At 44.9% G+C, this 13,256-nt stretch overlaps 1 protein-coding gene across 2 annotated transcripts in view; it reads right to left on the bottom strand.

Moving 5' to 3' along the window:
• AP1G1 (adaptor related protein complex 1 subunit gamma 1) overlaps nucleotides 1-13,256 on the bottom strand; it is a 319,248-nt gene that overhangs the window by 57,779 nt on the left and 248,213 nt on the right. For both annotated transcript variants that reach the window (XM_030204680.1, XM_030204681.1), the window contains 2 exons: nucleotides 7,510-7,564; nucleotides 7,021-7,143 (listed from right to left, as the gene is read on the bottom strand). In XM_030204680.1, coding sequence (XP_030060540.1) covers nucleotides 7,021-7,143; nucleotides 7,510-7,564 — 178 coding nt within the window. The remainder of the gene's footprint in view (nucleotides 1-7,020; nucleotides 7,144-7,509; nucleotides 7,565-13,256) is intronic.

Here is a 13,256-nt window from a genome sequence, read left to right as displayed (position 1 = left end):
CAGTTGGAATTCCGATACCATCTAAGGCAGGAACTTGGGGTGGTGCGGAGGACTACTCTGTTGTGATGAAATTTTGTGTAAGGCGAATCCACTACTAAGGCCTGAAGCTCACTGACTCTACGAGCTAAAATAACACCCACCAAGAAAATGACCTTCCAGGTCAAGTACTTCAGATGGTAGGAACTCAGTGGCTCAAAAGAAGCTTTCATCAACTGGGTGAGAATGACGTTGAGGTCCCATGACACAGGTGGAGGAGGTTTATGCATATAATTACAGAAACACAGTTATAAATACGTAAGCCAGGAAAAATCCTTCTAAAAGGAGGAAACCGCCTCAAGATGTACCTCTCCCATATTTAAAACGGGACAAGGGCTAGAATTTCATCATCATTGGCGATGCAAAAACCTCCTGGTTATAAATATTTTATAGTTTTTTATTTTTTAGTTTCTTAATAAACAAATTGCTCTGCCATACTGTCTTCAAAGATTACTTAACTTAGGCAGGCTGACAGCATTCTTCTTCCCAGACCGTGATCAAACTGTGGTCAACAGGTCCCGTTTCACATAAGCTGCTTCAGGACCACAGCTTTTCAACCAATCAATTCAACGGTTATAATTGCTGAGTCCGTTCATAATGCCAACGGCTGCATGAAGATGGAGGTTTGACAGGGGGCTTTGACAAAAGCAAACCTTTCAAGAAGTGAACAATTAGAGGCTGTTCAGAGATGGGCTTACTCTCTACACACTGATAAGCAATAATCGCACTGAGGTGAACCCTTATGGATTTGGTCTTAAGATCTGACTCAGAAAGGTATAGAAGATATTTAAGTAGGGTGTGCGTAGGACATGAAATGGGATCTAGGGCCTTGGCCTCACACCAGAAGGCAAACCTCCTCCATTTAAAAGAGAAACACCTCTTAGCAGAATCTTTTCTGGAAGCCAGCAAAACCCGGGAGACACCCTCCAGCAGACCCAAGGAAGCAAACTCTAAGTTCCCAATATCCAGGATGTGAGGGCCAGAGACTAGAGGTTGGGATGAATGAGAGATCCCTTGTTCTGCATGATGAGGGTTGGAAACCACTCCCATTCTCCACGGTTCTTCAAAGGATAATTCCAGAAGAAGAGAGAACCAGATCTGTTGAAACCAGTAAGTAGCAATCAGTATCACGGTACCGCGGTCCTGCTTGAGTTTCAACAAAGTCTTCCCCACAAAAGCTATGGCAGGATACGTATACAGAAGACATCTCCCACAATGAAGAAGGAAGGCATCTGACACAAGTCTGTCATGGGCCTGGCACCTGGAACACAACTGAGGGACCTTGTGATTGATGTGAAAGGCAAAGAAATCCACCGAGGGGGTGCCCCACGCTCAGAAGATCTCGCAAGCAACACCTATGTTGAGAGACCACTCATGCAGCTGCATGACCCCACTCAGTCTGTCAGTCAGGCTGTTGTTTTTGCCCGTAATATAAGTGGCGTGAAGGAGCATACCATGCTGGAAAGCCCAACACCACATCTGAACGGGCTCCTGATACAGAAAGCGTGATCTGGGGCCCCCCTGCTTGTTGGTGTAATACACTGAAACCTGATTGTCTGTTTGAATAAGTACAATTTGGTGACACAGCCAATCTCTGAAAGCCTTTAAAGTACACCAAATAGCCCGAAGCTCAAGGAGATTGATCTGGAGATTTGTTTCCTGGGCAGACCAAGCACCTTGAGTGTGAAGCCCATCTACATGGAATCCCCAACAGAGGCAAGATATACCTGTCCATCAGCACATTCTGCGGCTGAGGAATTTGGAATGGAAATCCCAGAGTCAAACTGGATTGAATGGTTCATCACAGCATGGAGCGAGCAAGCTCCAGGGATACTCGGATGACATCTTTCAGGTTCTCTGTGGCCTGGCACCACTGAGAAGCAAGGGTCAATTGGGAAGTTCTCATGTGAAGGCGTGTCATGGGAATCACATAAACTGTGGACGCCATGTATTCCAACTACTGTAATATCTGCCGAGCCGTGACCTGTTGAGAGGTTTGAACCCGAGAAGCCAGTGTGACTAGATTGTCCGCTTTCAGGCCCGGGAGGAAGGCTCAAACCTTCTGAATATTGAGCAGGGCAACAATGAATTCCAACTGCTGGACAGGGTGGATATGGGACTTGGGGTAGTTTAAAACGAACCCTAGTAGCTCAAGCACCCTAATAGTCCTCCGCATGGACTCTCGAGCACTGTCCTGGACGTGCTCTTTAACAGCCAATAGTCAAGATAAGGGAACACATGAACTCCCAGTCTGCGTAGTGATATTGCAACTACTGCTAGACATTTGGTAAATACCCTGGAAGCTGATTTAAGGCCAAAAGGCAACATGAAGTACTGCAAGTGGTGTGTTCCAGTCGAAATTGTAGATACTTTCGGTGGGCTGGAAGTATCAGGATGTGCATATATGCGTTAAGTCCGGAGAGCATAGCCAATTGTTTTCCTGAATCATGGGTAGAAGGGTGCCTAGGGAAACCATCCTGAACTTTTATTTGACCAAGAATTTGTTCAGGGCCCTTAGGTCTAGGATGGGATGCATCCCCCGTCTTCTTTTGCACAAGGAAGTACCTGAAATAGAATCCCCACCCTTCCTCCCTTGGTGGAATGGGTTCGACCGCATGGGCCTGTTCCTCTGCAAGTACCTGCTCATATTGAGAGCTAAAGAAATGAGCTCATGGTGGGCAATTTGGAGGTTTCTGACAATATTTGAGGGCATATCTGAGACGGACTATTTGAAGAACCCACTGGCTGGAGGTGATAAGGGGCCACCTTTTGTGAAAAAACTTCAACCTCCCCCTGACTGGCAAGGTCACTGGGACAGCAGCTCTGCTCTGCTGGAGCCAATCAAAAACTTGTCTCTTGCTTTGACTGGGGAGCAGCAGGGTCCTTAGGAGAATGCTGTTGATGAGAACAACAGGGGCTGAGCCTGTGAAGGCGGGCAAGAGGAGGAGGTGTATCTATGCATGTGCAAGTAGTAAGCACCCCTTCTTGACTTGCCAAAAGGCCTCCTAGAGGAGGAAGAGATGGAGGGACCTCTTCAACCTTCTCTCCAAAAAGGTTCTCCACCCGGCATGGGGCATTTGCCAATCTCTGCTAAACCACCCTTTCCGGGTTGGAGACATGCAGCTGTAAGAGTCTATGCATTGCTATATCTTGGGAAGAGTTCCTGGATGCCACATCAAAAGTGTCTTAGGTGCCCCTGGCAAAGAACTTATGGGCATGCCTTCTGTTGCTTGGCTAACTGGCAAAGCGACTTGGCCTGCTCCAGTGGGAAAGAGTCAGCCAAGCCTAGCATCTTGCGCACTGAGTCCCGCAAGTAGATGCTCTTAAAGAGCTGGTATGATTATATATGTGACACGAGCATAGAGGCCCGAAACATCTTCCTCCCAAAAGAGACCAAGGGTCTAGCTTCTCTTCCCGGGGGTACCGAAGCACAGTCCCTAGAACTCTTGGACCTTGTGAGGGCGGATTCAACCACAAGGGAATGATGAGGTAACTGAGGCTTATCAAACCCAGGGGTGATATGAATCTGATACATTGTATCAATGTTTTTGGGCAGTATCAGGACAGACAGAGGGGACTCCCAGTTCCGCATGAGAAAGTCCTACAGGATCTTCTGCAGTGGAACAGTCACAGCCTTTCTAGGAGGAGACTCACAGACCAGGACATCGAGCATCTTGGCCCTGGGCTCGTCCTCCATCTTCAAAGGAAGTGGAAGGGCAGCCATCATTTCCTTGTCAAAAGGGGAAAGGAAAGGCTCTTAGGTGGAGACTTCTTTCCTGTGGAGGGGAAGGATTAGAGGGGAAGCTATAGGATTCATTCTCCAAGAAGTACCATGGATACTCCTCTGACTCCCATGAACGCTCATCAGTGTCAGTGAAAAACTCCTCATGGGAAGGCTGAGACCAAGCCTGTCTTGACTTAGAGAAACCATGTCAATGAGAGGGGTGTTGAGGAGTCGGCTCGAGCCTCGACTATGGAGAAGCTTCCTCCACCGACATCGAGGGGGTACTGGTTTGGGTGGCAGTCAACACCGGGCTGCACCACAGGCTGAGGGCCAAGTGGGGCTGCAACTTAATTACAGGAAGCCAGCCAGCCAGCAAGGCCCAGATGCGCTCAAGGGCCAACACTGGGAAAGGTTTGGACATCGGCTCAGAGAGTGTCTGAAGAACCACTGGGGTTGAGACAGGAGGCTGGTCCTGGCTGCTTGGAGATCTCTGCACTTGCACCTCTTGTATAGAGGCGGAGCAGTCCTCCCAACGTGAACGCTTCTTGATGCAGAATCCCTCGGCACCCCAGAGCTCCCGGCACCGTACATCGAGGGGGATCGATGCCAATGCTTCTTGGCCTTCACCTGAAGCCAGTCATCGAGGCGAGGATGATGCTGAAGCCTCACATTGCCTCAGTGTCGGGTCTGACGCAGGCCGGTTCTGGGGGCCCTGCACAGCAGTTGGCATTGATGCAGGTGGAAACCCACTCGATGTACAACTATTCCCAGTGTCCACAGGTCTAGCAGCAATATGTACCGATGCTCCCCATGCAACACTTGACACCAATGCCGAGGGTTTGGACCAGGCTCCAAAAATCTGCTCCCGTTGAGCCTCTGTGGTCAACTGGGTCCTTTTCTTCATATGAATACACAGGACACAGTTAGAAGGACTATGGTCAGGCCCTAGGCACTGAAGACATCAAGAATGGGTGTCCTTGCCAGAGATGGTCCGATTGCATCAGGCACAACGCTTAAAGCCACTGGGAACTTGAGTGAACCTGGAAGGAAAAACCTCTGCAGCCAAGTCAACTCGATGGTGCCACAAAAAGGGGCAATGAACCAGAGAACAAGAAAGGAAAAGCGCGACTGAAGTCAAGGTCTAAAAACGGCCCAGTGACTCGGAAAAATAAATAAAACTTATAAGCAGGAAAAAGAACTAAAACAATAAGGGAAGGAAAAGGGAGTCACCCGAACAGAGGAACAAGAAAAGGGCAGCCAAAAAACATGCCAAAAGGCACTCAAAAAAGCTCTTTGGACCATGCTGTGAAGAGCAGCAGAAAAAAACACTCCTCGTTGAGATAGAAAAAAACCACGCCAAAAGGCACTCAAAAAAGCTCTTTGGACCATGCTGTGAAGAGCAGCAGAAAAAAACACTCCTCATCGAGATAGAAAAAAACCACGGTAACTGTGCTCTTGCAGCAGGTGGGAAGGCACTCGCACATGAGCAGTGGAGCATGTCTTGCACTCCACAAAGCTTTTAATAGCTTGTTATAAACTCTGGACCGGCAACGTGGGACCACATTACCCATACGAGAAAATAAATAGGCCTGCTTGTTCTCGGAGAATATCTAATATTTTGAATTTACATTCTTCATCCTATATAATAATCCTATATAATAATTTGCACCTCCGTCTGGATGCCTGGGTTCGTAACACACTTCCCACTGGTCCGCCCTAGCGATGACGTCAGAGGGCGGATCAGTGAGAGGGAAGGGAAGCCAGCACCAGCCAGCCACAGAATGTTGGAGGTGAGTAGAGAACCGCCCCCTCCCTCCCCCCCGTCCTCCCTCCGAGTTCCAGGCCCACCTCTCCTCCGAGTTCCAGCCCCCTCCCCTCTGAGTTCCATGCCCCCTACCTCCCTCTCCTCCCCTCCGAGTTGCAGGCAACCCTCCTCTTTGAGTTGTAGGACGCCCCCTCCCCTTCGAGTTGCAGCCCCCCTCCCCCCCTCCAAATTCCATGCCCCCGCGCCTCCCTCTCTCTCTCCCCTTCGAGTGCAAGCATGACCTGTCCTCTGGCAGCCTCTTGCCTTCCTGCGTGCCGGCTGTAATTTAAAAATTCCTACCTTGGGGGTCCGGCGTCAGCAGTGAAGGCGAGCGGGACCAGAGGCAGAGCTGAGACAGATGGGAAGGCACTCTGAAGCGCCGCTCACCTTCACTGCTGACGCCGGACCCTGAGGTAAGAATTTTTAAATTACAGCCTTAGTCTCAGCTCTGCCTCTGGTCCTGCCCGCATAGGGTGGGACCAGAGGTAGAGCTGAGACAGATGGGCAGGCAGTCTGAAGTGCCGCTCGCCTTCACTGCTGACGCCGGACACCGAGGTAAGAATTTTTAAATTACAGCCGGCACGCAGGAAGGCGAGGGGCTGCCGGAGGACAGGTCGTACTTGCACTCGGAGGGGAGAGAGAGGGAGGGAGGTGCGGGGGTCTGGAACTCGGAGGGGAGGGGAGGGAGGGGGTCCTGGAACTCGAAGGGGAGGGGGCGGTCCTGAAACTCGGGGAGGGGGTGGTCCTGTAACTCGAAGGGGAGGGGACAGGGGGTCCTGGAACTCGAAGGGGAGGGGGCGGTCCTGGAACTTGAAGAGGGGGGGAGGGAGGGAGAAGGGCATGGAACTCAGAGGAGAGGGGGGCTGGAACTCGGACGAGAGAGAGGGAGGGAGAGAGGGGGGCGTGGAACCTTGCTAGCGCCTATTTCGTTTCTGTTGGAAACGGGCCTCTTTTACTAGTTTTCCTATATTATCTTCTGCTCAGTTTGTCTACCTCAAATTTCATCTCCCGATCAAATGAAGTTTTTTGATGTTCTGATTGCAACCGCACTAAAAAACATCTTACATGAATAGAAGGATAATAGTAAGGTTTCTTTTACATTCTGGTGAAACTTCATGTATCTTTTTTTATAAATACAAAGTCAAAATAACTGAAAAATCTGATTTGCTTAACAAACTTAAAACAGAAAAATTGGGAGCCTTTTGAGTTTTTTATAATGAAAAATCTGAGAATGTTATACAAAGATTGTTTTGTTAACCCTATCACAAGACCTTATTTTTATTACATCGATGTATGTATGAATTACATTACACTGTTTGGTTCTTGATGTTTTTTGTTTTGCTGAACAGTTTGCATATTTTGTATTTTGCAAATGGTTTCAAAAATTAATAAAATTGGTTTTCAATTAAATAGGGCCAGAGTAGGAATCATTGGTGTCACAAGGAAAGACAAGTACCTGAGAGGTATCATCCAGAATGGCCTTGTAGAGCTTCTGCACAGTGTACGCATGCATTTCAGTGCTGTTGGTGATGAGTTGGATCAAGTTGGGGACAGCGTCATCTCGGACATAACTACCAGCCTAAAAAGAAGAAATACATGAGTCAGGTTATCTGACTGTTTCTTCTCCTCAGGAGGAGGTTTGAAAATAGTCTAGAAATTTCTAGACCTCAGCAAAAATTCAAGCCTGCCAAAATTACACCATCATGTGCTTTGATTGTTCTTGATGTCAAAAACCAAGTAGATCATACTTCTGGTCAATACTGAGCCAGAAAACAGTCAAGGATGCAAAAAGTGACAAATATGCTCCAGCAGAACATTAGAGGGAACTCTTCATTCTGTGCTACAATGGACCCTAATGCCTCTGCAGGTTATTGAAGGAAATAGTTCCTTAGTCATGTGGTGAACCAATGACCTTGGAGGTTCAGCAAGCAAGTTCATTTCTTACCGTAGTTAAGACTCTCATTATTGTGTCTATGTGCCACCTTCTGGAAGGCGCATATCTGGTTAGAAAAAAAGAGAAAAAACACGACATATAAGAAACATGTACATCAGACCAGAAAACCAGAAATGAGTGGAGTACTTTACAATGCTTGGTAAATGATAAATATGAAGTTTAGCTTATACCTTTCCAGTGGTAGTTCAAGGTGAGCCACAGTTGGGAACAGCAGGAACTTCCCTGTCCCTAGAAGGCTCACAATGTAGGTTTGTACCTGAGGCAATGGAGGATTAGGGGATCTTTTACTAAGCAATGGTAAGCCCAATATGGGCTTACTGCTCGCTAAACTGGAAGTACCGCCAGGCTATCGCAGCAGCCTGGCAGTAGTTCCCACCCCCAGTGCGTGTCATTTCTGGTGCTACAAAAATATTTTTATTTCTGTAGCGCCAGTGTTTACCCGGTGGTAATTGGGCAGTACCACGTGTTGCCTGGTCATTGCCAGGTTAGCACGGGAGCCCTTAACACCACCTCAATGGGTGGCAGTAAGTGCTCCCCCACTCCCGAAATAGCCACATGGCAAGTGCTTCACTTGCCGCACAGCCATTTCTTAAAAAAAAAAAAAAAACAAAACACCTCAGCCTTTTACCCACTGAGGTAAAAGGGGGTCTCAGTGCACATCAAAAACATGCACTGATGCCAGCACAAGTCCCTTTTTGCCACAGCTTAGTAAAAGGACTCCTAAGTGACTTGCTTTTTCAGTTCCTGTTTATTAGGGCTCAACAACAGGAAACCTCACATCTCTCAAATTTTTCACCAGGCTCTCCCTTATGGACCATCCTTTTCTCATTATTCCCCGACAAGACACTTTCATATTTTGCCTTGATGAAGTGAGAGAAAATTTCATAATGCTGTCCAAACCAAAAGCACCCAATTCCTCAGAAATGTCATCACCATCATCAAGCGGGCTGACCCAGATGAGAAAACCAAATCGTTGTAAGCCAAAATTGCCATTTTGCAACAATCTCTTCATCTATCAAAACTATAGGACATGACCAGCACTACATGTCGTGTGGCAGAACATCACGTCTTTGCAAAACTGCAGCTGCTTGTCCATCCTGGAGTGTTAAGAACACATGTAATGTGATTCATACTGCTGCTCTGCAATTTTACTCAACTGAAAGCTCTGAATTCTCTGAAAACACAGTAGGCACTCTCACTACTGAATGTGTTTTAATAAACTCAAGAGCTTTATGAACAACTTTGTGGGCAGAACAATGTGGTTCTTAATCCACCTAGCAAACGCTTATGTTTATTTAATCTTTCTACACTGCCTTTCTCAATAGTATAAAAATAGTTTTCAAATAAAACTGTAATTTACAGATAATTATAATGAGAAATAAGGCAAAAACAATTAAAGTGCAAGAAAAACAGCAAGAGGAATAAAGTTAGTAAAACATAGTTGGGAAAATGCAGCTACAAAAACAGAGAAAACAGCTTGTCAGGGGCCCAATGCCTGCCCACTACATCTCATCGGTCAGGAAAAGTTGATGTGAAGAAAAGTTTTCAAACTAGATTTACATTTGCCAAATGAAGTTTCAATCCTTAGTATCAAGGAATAGAATTTCACAATGATGGTGCCAAGCAGAAATGCTGAATGACGTGAAATCTGCAAATGTATCATGGAAGGAGTACATATAAGTACATAAGTAATGCCACACTGGGAAAAGACCAAGGGTCCATCGAGCTCAGCATCCTGTCCACGACAGCGGCCAATCCAGGCCAAGGGCACATGGCAAGCTTCCCAAACGTACAAACATTCTATACATGTTATTCCCAGAATTGTGGATTTTTCCCAAGTCCATTTAGTAGCGGTTTATGGACTTATCCTTTAGGAAACCGTCTAACCCCCTTTTAAACTCTGCCAAGCTAACCGCCTTCACCACGTTCTCCGGCAACGAATTCCAGAGTTTAATTACGCGTTGGGTGAAGAAAAATTTTCTCCGATTTGTTTTAAATTTACTACACTGTAGTTTCATCGCATGCCCCCTAGTCCTAGTATTTTTGGAAAGCGTGAACAGACGCTTCAAATCCACCTGTTCCACTCCACTCATTATTTTATATACCTCTATCATGTCTCCCCTCAGCCGTCTTTTCTCCAAGCTGAAAAGCCCTAGCCTCCTTAGTCTTTCTTTGAAAGTGAATGGATTTCCAAGGAATGTAAGGAATTAGAAGATCTGATGTGGACTGGCCAGAGAAAAGTTCTCTATGTGTCAAAATTATAATTCTGAAGGTAGTCAATGGTGGTCACTCAAAGCAGTGATATGATCAAACTTATGGGAAAAAGGGATAAGTTTAACTGCTGTGTTTTGCATGTTTTGCAGATGGTCAGCTTAAGGCCATTACCCAGCCCACTGAAATAATCCAAATGATTAATTATTAAGGTATGCACCAGAGTCAGCAAAACAAATTGTTCTAAGTAGGGTCTGGTGGCACATATACTAAGAGCCAGGAAGCAAGCTTTTACTATTGCCAATACTTACATTTTGAATGACAGTTGAGAATCTAAACAAGCTAGAATCTTGAGTAATGAGACTAATAGAGTCTGTTGGCCAGATAATAAAGGAGAACGATTTGGGATCTGAAAATTATCTGTTGTCCACACAGCCTGGAACTTGGATATCTAAAGGTTCAACCAATGTCAACCCAATCAACAGCCTCTAAGTAGATTTTTAAAGGGAAAAGATTGAGTTGCAAAGGGTCCACATATGTAACAAAAAAATGACCAGTAATACCCAAGAATGGGATGCAACAAATGTGAACTCCTCCACATACATCCAGAATTGCCTTATAAATACCTGCTTGTCATACTACTATCATGTTTTATCATTATAATGTGAACCAAGATCCTTCTGTAATACTAAATGTATATTCTCTTATATATTTCCACCATTCATGATGTATTGTAAGCCACATTGAGCCTGCAAAGAGGTGGGAAAATGTGGGATACAAATGAAATAAATAAATAAAAAATAAAAATAAAAATGCTAATGAATAATGTTAAATAATAAAGAACGAACAGACCCCTTGAGGAACACCACAAGAAAAAAAATAAGCGGAATTGATGAACCTGCCAAACCAAAAAAAAATGTTGCGCGACAAAACGTGCTCAACTGGTTCAAAGCCTATCTCTGAGGCCTAAGTCAATTAAGACAAACCAGGAGCAGATGATGATCAACAAGGTCGACAGCCGACAACAGGTCAAAAGAAACAATGAGTGTAATATTTTCCTCATCTAAGAAGCTCCTAAGGAAGTCAAATAAATCTCAGTACTGTTAACCTGATGATGGAGTGCATCAGTCCTGATAGAATGATTCCTTAACTGTAGGAAAACTGTTTTCTCCAAAATTTGGAAGTAGGGCAATAATTATTAGGATCAGAAGAATCTAAAATACATTTTTTGATAATTGGGCAATTGCCTTCCAAACAGAAGGTAATTCACCAAATTATCCAAACTAGGGTTGATATGGTCAGCATAAATGGCCGCAACTCAGTTAGTGATTTCCTCAAAACTTTTGAGGTGGATTTAATATGGAAGTAGGTGATTTCATTGTAGCTAACATTCTTTTTTAAGCAGGCTTTCAATATCAGTATAAATATGGTACTTGTTTATCACTTTGTCCCACTTCAGGGTCCAATGCAGTTTACAATTTCAACACTATACAATATCTAAAGCTACAACAAGATATATAAGAAATGAAACAAAATCAGATCTACTACAAAAATCACTCTATCCTAATCAAAATTTTCCAAACTAAAGAAGTTTTCAATTTCTTGTGAAACGACAAATAATTTGGTTCTCTTCTAATAAATAAAGGTAAGATGTTCCAAAATGAAGTTGCACATAATGGAACAGATAGCAACCTTCTTTTCTTTACAGGGCTGAACAGAAATGGTAATTCAAACTTATTAAAAGAAAAAAAAATCTGTATAAGAAAACTTTAGAACTTTAAACATCATACATGTATTTTTCCCCCCCAAAACATTTTAGGGTACACACCCAGAAATGACAATTAACCAGCTAAACCTCCAAAAGTGAAAACTCCACTCCACTCAGGAGATAAGAGTATTCATGTGCTTCCCAGTCTCTTTAGAAAGGGGTGAGCCTGAGGCAGGGTAAGGGTGAAAGGAAAGTATAAGTGTGAATTTCATTTTCAAATCCTCATTTGTACTGCAAGTTGCTACACCTCCATGGTAAAAAGTCTGTGTAAAATCCACAGGTACAATTTATACCAGTACACATTTTGTAATAGTTGTTTTTTACTACTATTTTTGAGACCCACTTGAAGTTGAAGGGTTAGAACATACGTAACTCAAGAAAGCATGGAGAAGCACAGAGAACCCTTGGTAGTGAAGAAGGATGGACTATGGCTCAGTGGCGTAGCCAGACTGCCAATTTTGGATGGGCCTGAACCCAAAGTGGGTGGGCACAAAATTTTCTCTCTACCCCCCTCCCCCAGCAAAATTTAGTCACGCTAATCAGATGCATTTGTCACACAGGGTAAAGTGCTGCTTTTCAGTGCATCAGATTTCAGAAAATTTATTTAATAGCCTAACACCCTTTTCAATGAGCTTTCAGAGGCCAAAATCTCCTGCCTCAGGTCAGTATAATGCTGTTACGGTATCCTCGCCTGACCTAAGGAAGGAAGTATTGGTCTCTGAAACTTCATTAACACAGGTACCATATTACTTTATCCTAAATTAAAAATAAAATGATTTTCTTTACCTTTCTTGTATGGCCATTTACTTTTTCTCAATGTGTCGCTCCCAGTCTCTAGATTCTGCTTTCCTTCGTTTTCGCTTAACTCTTCTGCCACGGTTTCCTGGCCATTTCTCATTTTTCTCTCCTTTTTCTTTGCGTTCTTCAATATTTTTCTGCCCCTCTCTCTCTGTCCTGATTTAATTCATTCTTACTATCCATTCTTTAATTTCCTTCATCTACTTATGGCTTTTCATCTTTTTCTCACCCTTGTTCTCCCCATGCCCCTTCCTCTTATTCTCCAGTCTTTCACTACTCTCCTTTTCCATCCAGCAGCTCTCTTCTTTCTCTCCTCATCCTTCCAGTCTCCCCATCCTTCCAGTAGTCTCCCCTCTTTCTTTCTGCATCCTTCCGTCCAGTGTCACCTCTTTCTCCCTACCCTTCCATCCAGCGTCTTCCCTCTTTCTCTCCCCATCCTTCCATCCATCTATCCTCTCTCCTGATCCTTCCATCTAATGTCTCTCTCCCTCTTTCTAACCAGTGTCTCTGTATCACTCTACCCTTTTCTGTTCAGTGTCCCTTCACTCTCCACATCCTTCCAGTCTCTCCCCTTTCTCTCTGCATCCTTTCATCCATCTCCCCTCTTTCTCTGCCATCCTCCCGTTTTCCCTTTCTCTCCCCATCCTTCTGTTTTCCCTCTTTCTCTGCCATCCTCCCATCTGTTTTCCCTCTTTCTCTCCCCATCCTTCCGTTTTCCCTCTTTCTCTGCCATCCTCCCATCTGTTTCCCTCTTTCTCTCCCCATCCTCCGTTTTCCCTCTTTCTCTGCCATCATCCCATCTGTTTTCCCTCTTTCTCTCCCCATCCTTCCATCTGTTTTCTATCTTTTCTCCCCATCCTTCCATGTTTTCCCTCTTTCTCCCATCCTTCCATGTTTTCCCTCATTCTCTGCCATCCTTCCATCTGTTTTCCCTCTTTTCTCCCCATCCTTCCAAGTTTTC

This window comes from Microcaecilia unicolor, chromosome 5 (genome assembly GCF_901765095.1).
Source record: "Microcaecilia unicolor chromosome 5, aMicUni1.1, whole genome shotgun sequence".
Taxonomy (NCBI): Eukaryota; Metazoa; Chordata; class Amphibia; order Gymnophiona; family Siphonopidae; genus Microcaecilia; species Microcaecilia unicolor.
The sequence above is the reverse complement of the archived record's forward strand: the minus strand, read 5'-3'. Positions and strand labels throughout refer to the sequence as shown.